The following is a 19,072-nucleotide window of genomic DNA, read 5'->3' on the forward strand; positions in this document are numbered from 1 at the left end:
CAGCTTCGGATCACTATCGCAACCATCGGTTGCAATAGTAGCAGTCCTTGGTGAGCCTGCGTAAACTGAAGCTTACTCAGACTGGCCATCAGAACTGGTAAGCTGGGTCCTGGAAGTCTCTGACAAAGCAAATCCTGGGCTCGGCCCACATACAAAATGGGGGTGATGCCTCCATTTTGTAAAATGGTCAAGGCCGCCGCCCCCCATTTAAAAATAATGCTTAGTCCAAAAATTATGCATTTTTGTAATGCTTCGGTTCTGGCAACATAATCATTACCATAACAGGGGGTACTGCCTCGATCCTTGTTAAATAGGCTCTACCAATGGGATTGTGTTATGATTGTCAGAGGTAACTACATTAGTATACAGTATAAGGCAAAGTGAAAACATACGTTTTCCTCACCAAAAGATTAATTTTAATGATGTATGTATGTAGTTATGGGGGTCATTCCGAGTTGTTCGCTCGTTGCCGATTTTCGCAACGGAGCGATTAAGGCAAAAATGTGCATGCGCATGGTACGCAGTGCGCATGCGCTAAGTATTTTAGCACAAAATGTAGTAGATTTACTCACGTCCGAACGAAGAATTTTCATCATTGAAGTGATCGGAGTGTGATTGACAGGAAGTGGGTGTTTCTGGGCGGAAACTGACCGTTTTCAGGGAGTGTGCGGAAAAACGCAGGCGTGCCAGGATAAAACGCGGGAGTGTCTGGAGAAACGGGGGAGTGGCTGGCCGAACGCAGGGTGTGTTTGTGACGTCAAACCAGGAACGAAACGGGCTGAGCTGATCGCAGTGTAGGAGTAAGTCTCAAGCTACTCAGAAACTGCTAAGAATTTTCTATTCGCAAATTCTGCTACTCTTTCGTTCGCAATTCTGCTAAGCTAAGATACACTCCCAGAGGGCGGAGGCCTAGCGTGTGCAATGCTGCTAAAATCTGCTAGCGAGCGAACAACTCGGAATGACCCCCTATGTACGTACGTACGTACGTATGTATAAGACAGCATGAAAATGGACGGACAGATGTTTTATTGCTGCTTTACAATAGTGTAACACAATAAAGGTAAATTGTTCATTACAGGCATAGGCGTGCGCAGCTACTTTTATTAGGGGTGCACCGACAGAGGGGGCATGTCTAGCACCACCTTTTAGGCGTGTCTAGCACTATTTTACATTCTCTCAGTAAAATCACATGGCTTAATCTAGTTTCTCCTTAGTTCCTAATGATAAAGTAGATATAATACACCCCAGAGAAATAAAATGAAAATAGTAATGCAACCACCAGCCAGTACTGACTGTCCGCTACGGCATAACCATAACCGCAGCACCCTACCACTGCTTACACTTCCCCAACCTATCCCTGACCCAAGTGGGCCTAGGTGCATATGCATTCCCCCCCCACCCTCCACACACACACACACACACACACACACACACACACACACACACACACACACACACACACACACACACACACACACACACACACCACTTGCACCCCCAGCACCTACACCCTGATTTTGAGTGGGCCACTCTGAAAATACGGGAGATTTAGGGGGCCGAACATTTGAGTTTTAATATAACAGAAGTAAAATTAAAAATGTACACATGTGCCATCAGAGCTACATTGGATTCCTTCCATGCCATCAGACCCTCCTCTGCAGGACACCAGCATTTGTCATACATGTCCCCATGCTCACCAGCTACTGACAGTAGTGCGCCTTACTCACATTATGCCACACAGTATGAGACGAAATTCACATTACGCCACATAGTATGAGCCTCCCTCTTGCGTCTCTCAGCCACACCACCATCTCTTCCCTGCGTTGCCTCTCAGCCACACCACCATCTCTTCCCTGCGTTGCCTCTCAGCCACACCAGCATCTCTTCCCTGCGTTGCCTCTCAGCCACACCACCATCTCTTCCCTGCGTTGCCTCTCAGCCACACCACCATCTCTTCCCTGCGTTGCCTCTCAGCCACACCACCATCTCTTCCTTGCGTTGCCTCTCAGCCACACCACCATCTCTTTCCTGCATTGCCTCTCAGCCACACCACCATCTCTTCCCTGCGTTGCCTCTCAGCCACACCACCATCTCTTCCCTGCGTTGCCTCTCAGCCATGCCATCTCCCTGTGTCATCTCTTAGCTACATCATCATCTCCCCCACCGTGTCAGCTCTCAGCCATATAATCATCTCACGACTGTGTCTCTCTGCCAAACCATCATGTTCCGCCTGCGCCTTTCATCATCCCCCTCTACTCATTCTGTGTCAAACCCCCCCCCCTTCTTTCTATGTCTCTCTGTGCCCCCCCCCCCTCCCCTCTATGTATCTATGTGTGTTGTCCCCGCCTCCCCCTTCTATATATCTGTGTCCTGCCAGCTGCCCTCACCTTCTGGGAGCCAGGATCTGGTGGACGGTGAGGCCAGGCAGCAGGCTGAGAATCAGGAAGCGGTCGCACTGCTAGTAGCAGCCCTAACAAAGTGGGAGCTTCCCTGCTGCAGTAAAGTTATGCCACCGAGCACCACGAACCTTTGCCCGGCGGCGCAATGTTGGCTATGCGGTGCAGGTGTGGCGGGGCGGGCAGGATTCCCTGGCCGGAAGGCCACTGAGGGTCGGGGACATTTGGAGAGGCCCAATCTGCCCCTGCGCACCGCAGTAGGGTGTCAAACTGAAAATAAATTACAGCTTCCGGAAGCAAGGGTTGCTGGGAGCTGTAGTTTATTTTCAGTTTGAGCACTGTAGTGCCAGCTCCTTAGATTCGGGCATGTCGCGGTGCCCCCTTGGACCTGTATAGCGGGGTAAATCTGTTACTGGTGAGTAGGGTGCCGGACATTAGGGGGTGCCTGTGCGCATGCCTATGATTACAGGTTAGTCTTCTTCATTTGTCTATCCATTTTCTCATTGTTATCACATTGTACTGCGCCGTATTGGTAACTTTTTGCACAGATTCCTGCTTCCCATGTCCTAATTAGTCTCCTACCAAACTTGGGAACATTCTGGGTGTTAGATCAAGCTACAGACGGTTATGAATAGGGGAAGTTTAATTATGGCTACGCTGTATATACAGTAATGTTATGTAATGTTTACGAAGTGTACTCCTGCCTGGCTGTGCTGTTCCAATGTAAGCAGGGGCAGCTTAAGAGAGGAGGGGACCCATGTGGAGACTACTCTCAGTGGGCCCCCTCCTGTCTGCGGCACCATAGCCTCTGAGCTTGTGCAGGTCTCTGGAAAAATGGTGCCCTCATTTTCCCTTAGACAAATCTTCACTGCGCATGGGTGAATCACCAGGAAAATGGCCACCACGCCAGTGATTTCTCCAGCATCAGCAGCAGTGACATGGGACTCCAGAGAGGTAAGTAGCTAAGTGAGGGTGCAGGGTGTGCAGTGTGGTCTCCCCTGAACCCAGGGGTCCATGTGCACCACACCCATTATAGAAACGCCTATGAATGTCAGCCAGGTAATATATACAGTGTGACAGCTATTGTGCGTGCTGTGCAGCTGACTTCAAGGTAGCCAGGAGTGTTCAGGAGAGGGGAGTCAGCTGACCAGGAGCTGTACCTGGGGCCTGTTGATATTTGAGTGTAAAGTGTATTTTATGGTGTAAACGCTGATTTACATACAGGACTAAAAGCAACTGATAATGTCAAATATTACCTTTAAACATGAAGCTATATACTAATACCGTGGAGCCGTTATGGCCGCTAGACCACGTGCACGTGCTACGCACTTTGTACGCTATTTGCGTACAGAGTCCTGCACGTGGTACGCACTTGGCGTACACACGCTGCGCTGAGTGTACGGATTACACACAGCGGGCGCACACACAGTGGACAACCTTTAAACCTTGCTAATAAAACACAGTGAGAATATACTTATACTCTAAACCTTAATAACCAAGTACTGTAATGTTGTCACTATTAGAACCTTTTAAACAATGTGTATGGTGTTTGAGCAATTGAGTCGCTAAGAAAAGCCCTTAGCAATAAACAGTGAAAACACAAGACCTGGTTTGGATTTAAAAACCACAGCAGCTCTAACACCGCCGTTGATGGTTTAGAGAAAAAGGAAAACACAATACAAGTTATACACTACAAACTAACAGGGAAATCTAAACAGAATAACAGAATATACATGAACAAAAGCGAACAATCGCAAACAAGAGCGAACAGAATGAGAACACAATGAGAACAAATGGCAAACAAAATGGATAACAAAATGGCTACAGAGAAATATACATACGTGGGGATGATTCGCAAGCGCGTCCTGGATCCAGCCCTCAGCATTCAGAGAGAAAGCCTTCAGAGAGAGTGAGTGTCTGGCCAGGCAATGGTGGTCTTTATATACACAACATACATTCACGATACAATGGTCCCTATAATCTCATTGTTCATTGGACACAGAAATGTGTCTCCACATTATAGCAAAGGTCATAGGTGGATTTGAACAGGTGGGCTGTGTCTTTCTCCAACTGCTCTGGTGGGAGGTATCCTCAGGATTCCCGCCGCATGTGTAATTTACAGCAAATACAATATATGTTCATAAACTACTTTTGCACAAAACTATACGCAGGAGCGAGCGATCCTTTCCTAACCAACACCGAAATGTTACCCTTAAAATATCCTACAGCTGGATACTAGACACCACCTTTCAACCTTTGTCTGACCCTTCCTATCATGCAAAGAGGAATATCTCTGTCCAGGAACCGTTTAAACTAAACATACTTGCTGACATTGTCTAGGGGAATATTAGCTATAAAACACACTATATGGGTTAAATATGCTACGATCGAGTCACACGCTAGACGCTCACAAACTCTACCGTAAATGCGCATACCACGCGCGTGATCTCCGGAGCGATCTTACGCAAATTGCGGATATGTGCACGCACGGCAGAGCGTGTGCACGCGCAGCGGACATGTGCATGAGGGGTTAGTACAAGGCATATGCATCAGGATATTTTTCGACTTTGACACAACACTTTAAAAAGACATTTCATACACTTTAAATGAAGCCGCTGCGGCCGCTATACTTACTCCACAACCTACGTACTTATTACACCATTAGCGTACAGAGTCCCGTACCGTGTACGGACTTTGCGTATAAACGCTGCGCTGGCTGTACAAAGTACACGCAGCGTGTACACACCCAAAGATACACCGTGAACCCTTAACAGCTATGCATGCGATAGTAATACACTTTAAACCTTAGCAGGGAAAGGAAGACACGACACCAGATTGTAATTAAACTGCCGGGTTCCGACACCACAACATATTATTACTGAAAGGGGGTTTACAATAACAAAGCAATACAATACAAAAGAATAATGGCTACAGTAAATGGCACATACTTGTTTGGATTTCGCCGCGCTACCCAGTCTGGTCCTCGGTCATCTAGATAGATAACTTTGAGAGTCTTGTGTGACCAGGCCTGCAGCTGGCTCTTTTTATACAATCTTCCAAAACTTAACACAGTGGATACTGTAATCTCTTTGTCCATTGGACACAGGGATTGTCATTTACAGTACAGGAGAGGTCATAGGTTGGTTTGAATAGGCGGGCGATGTCTGTTCAAGATGCACTTGTGGGTGGTCTCCTCTGGGTTCCCGCCGCATACCTAATGTACAGTAAATACAGTTTATATCTATATTCTGTTCCTGCACATAACTATTCGCAGGAACGTGCGATCTTCAGCAAACCAACACTGGAATATTACCCTTAAAATACCCTACAGCTGGATACCAAACACCACCTTATAACCTTGTTCTGTCCCCTCCTATCCTGTAAAGGTGAATCCCTTTGTTCTGATACCATTTAAACTGTTGTAACTTGCTGATGTGGTGCAGGGAGACTGTGTACATTGTGCACTATTTGGATTAAATATGTAATGTGTTTTGATGGCTTTTCCATGCGTTCACAAACTCTACCCTAAATACTCATACCACGCGCTAATGCGCAGGACCGCGGGAGCGACCATACGCAAATTGCAAATATGCGCACGCACAGAACAAGTACACGCACGGAGGCCATCTGTGTGTAGTTTGTACGTGATGTGTAGACTGCAATATTTTTCGACTTTGACAATGGGGAGGGGGGGGAGAGGAGAGTGGGGAGCTAGAGAGGTGAGTGTGTTCATCAGGCAATGTATGGTTTACAGAGATATACTGTATATGCCAGAGCTGTTACTCAACGGATTTTTTAAAATATATACAGTATTTGTATTGAATCTCCAGCGAGTAATCTCAATCCCCATTCCTTACAGATGGGAATAGAGAGAGGGCTGTATCAATAAAATAAAAAAAAAAGTAGAGGATGACACAAGAGATCTGGGAGAAAAAAAAAACTAGAGGCAGGATGTACTAATGGCAAAATGCAGACAATGCTACGATTTCGGAGGTTTGCCCGCATTTCCCATATATACATAACTCCAGAAAGCAAAACTTTCAGAGCTTGTGCCAGATAGGCAACACCATCTATAGATAGTGTTGCCTTACAAAAGACTATGGGCTTCCTCCCAGTATCCCACACGGCTTGTGCGTGCAATGGCCGGCAGCTGCGCATGCGCAGTAGGACTCCCGGGTCAAAAACCTGGAAGTCCTCACATCACAAAGAACAGCTGTTATCAGGAGAGACATCCTTTTCACAAATAATTGCAAATCCTCATGCATTAATAAGCGCTGCTATGCTTGCAGTGAGTGGCGGGATGTACTGCCATTAAAAATGCGATGCTTGATATATCCCACCCTGGACGAGGAAAGAGAGTTGGGGCAACAAAGTTGCAATCGGGGGGGGATAAAAATGAAATCTGGGGTTGAAATGAGAGACCCTGAGAAGAAGAGAGAGATGGAGGCAAAAAGTGAACGGAAAGAGAAAAGAGAGCTGGACAGAAAAAAAAGGCACTTTGCTGTTAAAGGGACAACATGTTATTGGTCTTAGTTTTTAACGCAGATAATGATCTCTGTTGCTTTAGACAGTTAATCCATTGTGTTACCCTGCTACACCCATCCTGAGCTGTTTAACTGTAAATCAATACTTTGCGGTTAATGATTGCGGTACTTTGCTGTTAATGATTGCTCTCCTATAGTTATTTTTCTGCACTGTGGTTGTTTGTTAGAAGGAAAAAATTATCAAACTTTGGGGTTTGCATTGGTGAAAAAGATCCTTTCAAAGCCATCGTTGGTGCAATCCATCAATTCAGTGCTCTCGATTTACATTACTGAGCTCTACTTTTTATCTGGTTAAATGCCAATTTAAATGCAATAAAGAAAAATGTTACAGATTTGGTAAGATTATGTTATTAAAACATAGTTATTAGAGTGATGAAAAATAAAAATGATACGGGAAAAATAGCCATAAAAGGTAGTCCCTTTAACAGCAAAGTACTGAAAGAAATTATAGGGCGAAAAGAAGAATGGGGGGAGAAAATAGAGATCCAGAGCAGAAAAAAAAAAAAGCAGGGATGAAAAGAGATCTGGGGTGAATATTCAGATCAAGAAGAGATCTGGGGGCGAATATAGAGATCGGGAACAGAAGAGATCTAGGGATGAATATAGAGATCGGGAAGATAAGAGATCTGGGGTGAATATACAGAACCGGACGAAAAGAGATCTGGGGGTGAATATACAGACTGGGAAGAAAAGATATCTGGGGTGAATATACAGAACGGGATGAAAAGAGATCTGGGGTGAATATAGAGATTGGGAAGAAAAGAGATCATTGGCGTGAATATAGAGATTAGGAAGATGAGATCTGCGGGTGAATATACAGAACGGGACGAAAAGAGATCTGGGGGTGAATATACAGACTGGGAAGAAAAGAGATCTGGGGTGAATATAAAGATCGGGAAGATAAGAGTTCTGGAGATGAATATAGAGATTGGGAAGAAAAAAGATCTGGGGTGAATATAGAGATTGGGAAGAAAAGAGATCATTGGCATGAATATAGAGATTAGGAAGATGAGATCTGCGGGTGAATATAAAGATCGGGAAGATAAGAGTTCTGGAGATGAATATAGAGATTGGGAAGATAAGAGATCTGGGTGTGAATACAGAGATCGGGACGAAAAGAGATCTGGGGGTGAGTATAGAGATCGTAAAGAAAGAAATCTGGGGTGAATTTAGAGATTGGGAAGAAAGAGAGCCAGGGGGTTAAAATAGAGAGCTGGAAGAAAAGATGAATATAGGGCTCAGAAGGAAAAGAGATCTGGGGGTTAAATATAGTGATCAGGATTAAACGAGAGCCATGGGTGAATATAGAGATCTGGAAGATAAAAGTTTTTTGGGGGTGAATATAGAGATAGGGACGAAAAGAGATCTGTGGTGAATATTCAGATCAGGCAGAGATCTGGGGGAGAATAAAGAGATAGGGAAGAAAAGAGATCTAGGGTGAAAATAGAGATCAGGAAGAAAAGAGATCTGGGGATTGAATATAGAGATCGGGAAGAAAATAGATCTGAGGGTGAATATATAGGTTGGGAAGAAAAGAGATCTGGGGTGAATATAGAGATCGGCAAGATAAGAGATATGGAGGGGTGAATATAGAGATTGGGAAGAAAATAGACCTGGGGGGTGAATATAGAGATTGGGAAGAAAAGAGATCTGGGGGGGTGAATATAGAGATCGGCAAGATAAGAGATATGGGGGGTGAATATAGAGATTGGGAAGAAAATAGACCTGGGGGGTGAATATATAGGTTGGGAAGAAAAGAGATCTGGGGTGAATATAGAGATCGGCAAGATAAGAGATATGGGGGGTGAATATAGAGATTGGAAAGAAAAGAGATCTGGGGGGTGAATATAGAGATTGGAAAGAAAAGAGATCTGGGGGGTGAATATAGAGATCGGGAAGAAAATAGAGTTGGGGATGACTATATAGATTGGGAAGAAAAGAGATCTGGGAGTGAATATAAAGATCGGCAAAATAAGAGATATGGGGGGTGAGTATGACGATTGGGAAGATAAGAAATCTGGGGGGTGAATATAAAGATCGTCAAGAAAAGAGATCTGGGGGCTGAAAATTTAACTAAAGGGACAGAAAGAACTGGATGAGATGGAGAAAGGCCCTCATTCCGAGTTGTTCGCTCGGTAAAAATCTTCGCATCGCAGCGATTTTCCGCTTAATGCGCATGCGCAATGTCCGCACTGCGACTGCGCCAAGTAAATTTGCTATGCAGTTAGGAATTTTACTCACGGCATTTTCATCGTTCTGGCGATCGTAATGTGATTGGCAGGAAATGGGTGTTACTGGGCGGAAACAGGCCGTTTTATGGGCGTGTGGGAAAAAACGCTACCGTTTCCGGAAAAAACGCAGGAGTGGCCGGAGAAACGGAGGAGTGTCTGGGCGAACGCTGGGTGTGTTTGTGACGTCAAACCAGGAACGACAAGCACTGAACTGATCGCAGATGCCGAGTAAGTCTGAAGCTACTCAGAAACTGCTACGAGGTGTGTAATCGCAATATTGCGAATACATCGTTCGCAATTTTAAGATGCTAAGATTCACTCCCAGTAGGCGGCGGCTTAGCATGAGCAAATCTGCTAAAATCCGCTTGCGAGCGAACAACTCGGAATGAGGGCCAAAGTGCAGTAAGCAAGTCACCAAAGTGGAGTTAATAAAATTGTGTTAGTCTGGGAGCTAATAAGGCCACAATGATTGTCTGACTACACAAAATGACTACTGTATAGTTAAGTTGTAAGTGTTTTTTCAATTGAGAAAAATATACCCATGTACTGTTACAATGCTCTACTTTATGGGGGACATGTACTAAGCAGTGATAAAAGTGGAGAAGAGAACCAATGGAGAAGTTGCCCATGGCAACCAATCAGCCGCTCTGCATACTTTAAAGTAGGCAAATTAGAAATGTTACATCAATGCTGATTGGTTGCCTTGGGCAACTTCTCCACTGGCTCACTTCTCCACTTTTTTCACTGCTTAGTACATGAAGAAAGGTGTCTGGTGTTTGTGTGAAATTCTATTGTTACAAAATGATTAAGGACCTTAGTACTGTAGCATTGTCTATTATCATTTTTTTGTTTTTGTTTGCCAATTTGTCCGGATTTTTATGTTTAGCTCCAACAGAAGATTTTTTTTACTGTTATACCCACCAACGTATTGTGCACACTTCTATAGAATACTATACATTTTTTGTTTATTAATAATAATAATAATAATAATAATAATAATCAATCATCATCACGTGGGACAATTTCCTCTATGATGTGATATGTTTCCAGAAACCTTGACCATTTTTATCTTGTAGAATATAATATTGCTATAACAGTCAGACCGGAGATGGGGGTAGATGTTTTGTGGTCCAAAGTTTCATATACATAAAGAACAATATCCTCATTTGTAAAACAAAAAGATTTTATTGGTGATTAACACAAGAGCAGAGCTCCAGACTCCGAGGCCTGTGAGTCTGCCCGTTCAGAGTATCCTAGGCTAGATCACCAGCCAGACTTCCCTTGGCCTTACTCTTCATGTAGGAGTGTATTGGAGGTTGCTTAGAACTGTACCAGTGACAGCACCACATCTCCTGCAACCTCCAGGGTATTAATAAACGGCAAATTCTGGAACCGATGAACATATTCACAAAACGGTTGTCCATTCACAAAGATCTTGAAACGGCCATTGCCGCTGCGGACGGAGACCTGGAAGGAGAGAAAATCAAAATCACCTAGAGAGTTGCTGCAAGTACATGTGTAATGAGCAGCTGCTCATGGACATTACAAAGCAAATTAATATTACTGCTGCCTCTCATTAAGAGGCTGGAGACCTCAGTACTTCTATGTGTCTAGCTAATCAGCAAGGTTCAGTCTCCGCTACAATCAGTTGGCCATGACCTTTGTACTGTACATGCCTAGGACTTCTCTCCAAGTCGTGTAGAAGAGAGGGGCATACCGTGACTGCCCCCTTCATGTCCAGGCTGGTGTCGATGCCCCCAGACAGCCAAAGAACCCCTATCCGCCCTCCACCATCTCCTGCACCACAATTTGCTGCTTATTGTCCCACAATGACAAAATAAATCACCTGGCCTTATCAGCCTAGTAGGACTCTCAGGTCTGCTGTGCCTCCCCCTGCCTCCTACCCCCGAGCAAGTTGCACCCCTAGGCATGTGCCTCATGTGCCTAGTGGGAAATCCACCACTTATAGAAGATGCAGAACTAAGTTAGACACTACATAGCCAGGAGCAAAGAGCACACAGGAGCTAGTCCTAGTATTGTAGGTACTATCCCAACTCCTGGGCTCTATACGGGATGGAGTTAACTTAAAAGTGGTTGTGGATTCTGAAATAGAAACTGAACCAATGTAACAAGAGAAATTACTCTGGGGGAAAAAACGTATGCAAACTTTCTGCTCCCCTTACACCAGCCTTCCATTGTGCCAAAGTATTTAAAAAAAATGATAGAAAGCTGGTATAATGAGGGGAGAAGCAGAGCCGGTCCTAACCAATATGATGCCCTAGGCAACATTTTGGCTGGTGCCCCCTAGCACCACCGCTAGTTCCCGCCTCTGACCCTGCACCCCTTTCCCAGCACCATCACCCCCCACCCATAGCAGTCCTTTTATTTTTTTCCTACCCCCTGTAATTTAAATAAGAACAGTGTGCACATTCGGTGTACAGCCCAAAAAGGTATGTGTTTTTGCTGGCAAGGGGCATGGCCACACAATAGTAGCCCCAATTCAACTTATGCTTCACAGTAGTGCAACTTTATTCACAATTTATCATACGATAGTGTTCCTTATTCATACTACATCACACAGTAGTACCACTTTACCTTATATACGTTACTCCTCCCAGTAGTGCCCCTCATTCACATAACATCATACTGAATTGCTCCTTATTCACATTACACCACACCATATTGCTCCTTATTCACATTACACCACACCATATTGCTCTTTATTCACATTAGACCACACAGTAGTGCCCTTTCTATACGTTACACCAGACAGTAGAGCACCTTACATCTTATACACATAATGCCACACATTGGTAATGCATTTATACACATGAGACCACACAGTAATGCCCCTTACACATATGACACACATTATTAATGTTCTTATAAACATAATGCGCCTTACACATTATGCCAACCCTTATTAATGCCCTTATACACATAATTTCCCTTACACATATGCCGCACATTATTAATGCCCTTATACACATAATGACAAATGTAGTTCCTGGCGTGAGTCAACTGGCAGCTCTGCTAACGTTGGGTGCCTATTTTTTATGAAAATGCATCTTATTTGTATTGCTATGTGGCTAGGATGCACAAGCAGCTTCTGCTGATCAAAATGATATGCTGCATGCCTATATACGGTGTGTTACTGTGACTGTATCTGCATACGAAATGCTACACACATAATATAGGCATGCCGCATATCATTTTAATCAGCAGAAGCTGCTTGTGCCCCTAGGCATACCAGATGCCCTAGGCAATTGCCTAGTTTGCCTATGCCTAGGGCCGGCTCTAGGGAGAAGAGATGCGGGACTGGTATATATATTTCGTTAAAACCACATCCACAACTAAATAAACCGCACCCATATTTGAATACCTTGTGGCATACTGCATGGACCACTATTGTATGCAGCCCCAATCATAGTGGGAGATTCAAATGTTTGAAAAGTCAGTTGGGTGTCTGTTTTTTCCTATCTAATAGACAGGAAAAAACAGACACCCAACTGACTTTCCAAACATTTGAATTCCACCCATAATGTCTGAACTTGGTCAATGTCTTTGAAATCACGTTACACTTAAACTTACATCGAAGTACTGCCCTTGCACGAACGGGTTGAATGATGTTTGTCTCTCCTCAGAACCCCAGGCACCCCCGAGCTTGCTGTTCCTCACCACCACGTTCTCATTTATACGGACATTGAAATGTAGAGCTGTGTCACCCGATGAGGTGTTAAAATTAATGTGGAACCTGGAAAGTGATAGCAGATTATTACTGCATAGCAATAATTGTCACTTAATGGTGGGATTTAATGTAGGAAAGGACAGAAGTAGCTAATAATGTGCCACAGTTAGGGTGGCCAATCCCTGGATCGGGATCGTCGGGATCCCGGGATTTAGGCCTAAAATTGTCCAGGATTCAATCCCGGGGATTTCGGGATTAGGAAGCCCCCTCATTTTTTCAATGCCAGGCAGCGTTGAGCATCCTCAGGAGGCTCAGACACTGCCCAGCTCCCTCCTGCCGGCTCCCTCTGCCCCCAGCTGTGCGCACTGTGCAGCATGCCGTGAAGTCAGAGGTCACACTGCGCAGTCTGATGCCAGCCGCCCGCACTGCCAGGATCGCATCTCGCCGTCCACCGCCTGCAGCAAGTGAACCTGCCCGCACCCCCAGAGGATGGAGAGTAGTTCTGTGGGCTGGGCGGGTCCAGAAAGGGGGTGGGGACTGAAGATTTTTATTTTAAAATCTTCAACCCAATCCCGGGATTGATCATTTTTCAATCCCGATACCCAGGATTGAAAAAATGGCTGGGGATTGGCCTCCCTAGCCACAGTGCTCACAATAATATATGATCATCTAAGAGATGATAGAGCTGGTTAATAAATGGGCCATACTGTGGAAAATAAAGGATGATTGTGCAGGAGACGATAAAGCTGGTTAATAAATGGGCCATACTGTGGAAAATAAAGGATGATTGTGCAGGAGAGGATAGAGCTGGTTAGTAATGTGCTACATTTCAGAAGATAGTGGATGATTGCGCAGGAGATGATAGAGCCGGTTAGTAATGTGCCATTGTACGGGGGATGCTAGTGTCACGTATATTCATAACATGCCACTGTGTATGAAATGATAGAGCTGGTTACAATGAGGTGCCATAGTGCATAAAAAGCCTTGAATCCTAGTATTTAAATTCTCATAATTAAAATGCGCTGTTATGCAGATGACGATAGAGCCGGTCAGTAATGTGGACGATAGAGCTAGTCAGCAATGTGCTTGAATGGTGGAGTGGTTAATAGTGTACAAGTGTGAAGAAGACAATAGAGCATGTTAATAACAAGCCATTGTGCAGGAGATGGTGCAGTTACTTAAAAAATATATCACTGTGCATGAGAGATGCCATTATCCAGGGGATTATAGAGGCGACTGGTAATGTACCATTGTCCAGGGGATTATAGAAGCGACTATATAATGTGCAATGTATGGGGGATGATAGAGCTGGATAATAATCTGCCATTGTGCAGGGGATGATAGAGCTGGGTAATAATCTGCCATTGTGCAGGGGGTGATAGAGCTGGGTAATAATCTGCCATTGTGCAGGGGGTGATAGAGCTGGGTAATAATCTGCCATTGTGCAGGGGATGATAGATCTGGGTAATAATCTGCCTTTGTGCATGGGGATGATAGAGCTGGGTAATAATCTGCCTTTGTGCATGGGGATGATAGAGCTGGGTAATAATCTGCCATTGTGCAGGGGATGATAGAGCTGGGTAATAATCTGTCATTGTGCAGGGGATGATAGAGCCGGGTAATAATCTGCCATTGTGCAGGGGGTGATAGAGCTGGGTAATAATCTGCCATTGTGCAGGGGATGATAGAGCTGGGTAATAATCTGCCATTGTGCAGGGGATGATAGAGCTGGGTAATAATCTGCCTTTGTGCAGGGGATGATAGATCCGTAATAATCTGCCATTGTGCAGGGGGTGATAGAGCTGGGTAATAATCTGCCTTTGTGCAGGGGATGATAGATATGGGTAATAATCTGTCACTGTGCGTGAGATGATAGAGCTAGGTAATAATCTGCCATTGTGCAGAGGATGATAGAGCTGGGTAATAATCTGCCATTGTGCAGGGGGTGATAGATCCGTAATAATCTGCCATTGTGCAGGGGATGATAGAGCTGGGTAATAATCTGCCTTTGTGCAGGGGATGATAGATATGGGTAATAATCTGCCTTTGTGCAGGGGATGATAGATCCGTAATAATCTGCCATTGTGCAGGGGGTGATAGAGCTGGGTAATAATCTGCCTTTGTGCAGGGGATGATAGAGCTGGGTAATAATCTGCCATTGTGCAGGGGATAGAGCTGGGTAATAATCTGCCATTGTGCAGGGGGTGATAGATCCGTAATAATCTGCCATTGTGCAGGGGATGATAGAGCTGGGTAATAATCTGCCTTTGTGCAGGGGATGATAGATATGGGTAATAATCTGTCACAGTGCGTGAGATGATAGAGCTGGGTAATAATCTGCCATTGTGCAGGGGATGATAGAGCTGGGTAATAATCTGCCATTGTGCAGGGGGTGATAGAGCTGGGTAATAATCTGTCACGGTGCGTGAGATGATAGAGCTGGGTAATAATCTGCCATTGTGCAGGGGATGATAGAGCTGGGTAATAATCTGCAATTGTGCAGGCGATGATAGATCTGGGTAATAATCTGCCATTGTGCAGGGGGTGATAGATCTGGGTAATAATCTGCCATTGTGCAGGGGGTGATAGAGCTGGGTAATAATCTGCCATTGTGCAGGGGATGATAGAGCTGGGTAATAATCTGCCTTTGTGCAGGGGATGATAGATCCGTAATAATCTGCCATTGTGCATGGGGATGATAGAGCTGGGTAATAATCTGCCTTTGTGCAGGGGATGATAGATATGGGTAATAATCTGTCACGGTGCGTGAGATGATAGAGCTGGGTAATAATCTGCCATTGTGCAGGGGGTGATAGAGCTGGGAAATAATCTGCCATTGTGCAGGGGGTGATAGAGCTGGGTAATAATCTGCCATTGTGCAGGGGATGATAGAGCTGGGTAATAATCTGCCATTGTGCAGGGGATGATAGAGCTGGGTAATAATCTGCCTTTGTGCAGGGGATGATAGATCTGGGTAATAATCTGCCATTGTGCAGGGGATGATAGAGCTGGGTAATAATCTGCCTTTGTGCAGGGGATGATAGATATGGGTAATAATCTGTCACGGTGCGTGAGATGATAGAGCTGGGTAATAATCTGCCATTGTGCAGGGGATGATAGATCTGGGTAATAATCTGCCTTTGTGCAGGGGATGATAGAGCTGGGTAATAATCTGCCATTGTGCAGGGGATGATAGAGCTGGGTAATAATCTGCCATTGTGCAGGGGGTGATAGATCTGTAATAATCTGCCATTGTGCAGGGGATGATAGAGCTGGGTAATAATCTGCCTTTGTGCAGGGGATGATAGATATGGGTAATAATCTGTCACAGTGCGTGAGATGATAGAGCTGGGTAATAATCTGCCATTGTGCAGGGGATGATAGAGCTGGGTAATAATCTGCCATTGTGCAGGGGGTGATAGAGCTGGGTAATAATCTGTCACGGTGCGTGAGATGATAGAACTGGGTAATAATCTGCCATTGTGCAGGGGATGATAGAGCTGGGTAATAATCTGCAATTGTGCAGGCGATGATAGATCTGGGTAATAATCTGCCATTGTGCAGGGGGTGATAGATCTGGGTAATAATCTGCCATTGTGCAGGGGGTGATAGAGCTGGGTAATAATCTGCCATTGTGCAGGGGATGATAGAGCTGGGTAATAATCTGCCTTTGTGCAGGGGATGATAGATCCGTAATAATCTGCCATTGTGCATGGGGATGATAGAGCTGGGTAATAATCTGCCTTTGTGCAGGGGATGATAGATATGGGTAATAATCTGTCACGGTGCGTGAGATGATAGAGCTGGGTAATAATCTGCCATTGTGCAGGGGGTGATAGAGCTGGGAAATAATCTGCCATTGTGCAGGGGGTGATAGAGCTGGGTAATAATCTGCCATTGTGCAGGGGATGATAGAGCTGGGTAATAATCTGCCATTGTGCAGGGGATGATAGAGCTGGGTAATAATCTGCCTTTGTGCAGGGGATGATAGATCTGGGTAATAATCTGCCATTGTGCAGGGGATGATAGAGCTGGGTAATAATCTGCCTTTGTGCAGGGGATGATAGATATGGGTAATAATCTGTCACGGTGCGTGAGATGATAGAGCTGGGTAATAATCTGCCATTGTGCAGGGGATGATAGATCTGGGTAATAATCTGCCTTTGTGCAGGGGATGATAGAGCTGGGTATTAATCTGTCACGGTGCGTGAGATGATAGAGCTGGATAATTTTGTGCTGTCATGTGAAATAGTTAGTTCATAATGCGTAGGAGATGAAAAACTAGTTATTATTAAGGAGTACTGGAGGGTTGTATTGAATATATCAGAGATAATAGGGTTCTGTAAGACCCGTAAGAGGTTACATAAAACATCTGGAGGCTCACTTACCTCTTTCCCCCCTGTGGTATAAACCCTCTCACCACAAATGTTCTCTTAGGTGACACCCCACCAGGTATGTTTCCAAAGTAAGGAACTGGCTGTGGGAGGCAATGTGGGAAGGTAGAGTGTCAGGAGGCCGAGACACAAACTTGTACAGAGACACAGATACACATGCACTGAGAGACAGTCATGGTGCTGCACATGTACACAGAGACACAGGACAGAGACACACAGAAACAGGACAGTGTGAGACAGTCACATGACCTTTGTCTACTGACCGGGTTATAGACGGGTCCTCCCATTACCTGTCAGTATAGGGAAAAATATATTACTAAATGCAGCATACACACCCAAACATACACTAATAACTTTCATATGTGCATAATGCGGACCTCGGACTCCTGTTTCGTCCACACATGTAGGTGTAACATAGGGCAGGATTCAAATGTTCCTCCCTCCCACCCCCTATCGTGCCTGCTGGCAGTATTCTAATGTTACTGACGACGGGCGCGACAACTTAATTTCAGATAGCTATCCCCGGAGGTAGCAAGCTAAAATGCGTGTAAAGAGACCTGTTTGGGCGCCCAAACAGGTCTCTTCATGATCGCGCACATTACTTGACGCGCCTAAACCAGACTGGAATGAGCGCGATGAGCGTGGCACATTTGAATATCGCCCCTGTATTTCCTGTCACTTTAGATGGAAGATAGCGGGTGTAATATGAATTGAATCCGGCCCATAGAATGTTATCAGCCCTGGCAGATATGCCACAGAGGGGCTTTCTCCCCCACATGGCCACTGCTTAGTAAAGCCGTGATCTGCATTTTATACGTGTCTGTATCCTGATGGGAGAATAGTGCATTTGTCCTACAACAGATCAGACACCAAAGACAGAGTTTTCCTACTAACTGTAAAATGAGCCAAGGGACCATATTTATTACATGCATATAAGAACAGGGTAAGTGTACTCACCGGTAGGTTCATGGATGGGTAGCCTGGCATTGGTGCCTAGAAAGAAAGAGAGATGAATCACAATTTCACTGGGTTCAGTGACACCAAATACACAGCAATGATATCCCAATATGAGGTCTGTCTGTCTCCCCTAGTATCCCTCTCATATGTCACTTACCCCTCCAGAAGGGAAGGAAGGGGCGGTCATCGGGGCCTGCAATTAAAATTAGCATGGTCAGACAGAAGTTCGGCTTGTTGTACTTCAAACTCATGACATTCTGTACATTTTATTTTGCACCAGTACTTTCCTGTTTTCTCCCACTTATCACTATCTGCATTCAGAGGCAAGTTACTAATTCTTCCTACCTATCTCCGCTCATTGCTCAACATAATCCTTCTCCACGCATAATCCTTTTCCATCCTCCATCACAGGCAATCTATATATTTCTTCAATCAACTGCATGTACATCCCCCACTTATCTTCATACCCATTCATTAGCATGTTTCTTTTTCTAGTCTCTCTTTCCTCAGTCACCATCACATTTCTCTTCTATCTCCTCCTTCAGTCAACATCATATTCCTCTTCTGTATATCTCCTCCCACAGTCACCAGCGTGTTCCCCTTCCATCTATCTCCTCCCACAACCACCAGCATGTTCCCCTTCCATCTGTCTCCTCCCACAGTCACCAGCATGTGCCTCTTCCATCTGTCTCTTCCCACAGTCACCAGCATGTTCCCCTTCCATCTATCTCCTCCCACAGTCACTAGCATATTCCGCTGCCACCTATCTCCTTCCAGTCACCATAATTTACCTCCTCCATCTATTTCCTCCCACAGTCATAATCGTGTTCTCCTTCCATCTATCTGCTCCCATAGTCACCAG

The 19,072-nt window shown here is 45.0% G+C and overlaps 1 protein-coding gene across 1 annotated transcript in view; it reads right to left on the reverse strand.

Moving 5' to 3' along the window:
* The window catches only part of LOC134949898 (uncharacterized), a 94,995-nt gene that overhangs the window by 70,990 nt on the left and 4,933 nt on the right, over window positions 1-19,072 (reverse strand). The window contains exons 5-10 of the mRNA XM_063938592.1: window positions 18,368-18,403; window positions 18,211-18,246; window positions 17,517-17,543; window positions 17,248-17,336; window positions 12,763-12,925; window positions 10,499-10,638 (exon numbers count right to left, since the gene is read on the reverse strand). Coding sequence (XP_063794662.1) covers window positions 10,499-10,638; window positions 12,763-12,925; window positions 17,248-17,336; window positions 17,517-17,543; window positions 18,211-18,246; window positions 18,368-18,403 — 491 coding nt within the window. The remainder of the gene's footprint in view (window positions 1-10,498; window positions 10,639-12,762; window positions 12,926-17,247; window positions 17,337-17,516; window positions 17,544-18,210; window positions 18,247-18,367; window positions 18,404-19,072) is intronic.

The sequence above is a fragment of the Pseudophryne corroboree genome, chromosome 8 (genome assembly GCF_028390025.1).
Source record: "Pseudophryne corroboree isolate aPseCor3 chromosome 8, aPseCor3.hap2, whole genome shotgun sequence".
NCBI classification, from domain to species: Eukaryota; Metazoa; Chordata; class Amphibia; order Anura; family Myobatrachidae; genus Pseudophryne; species Pseudophryne corroboree.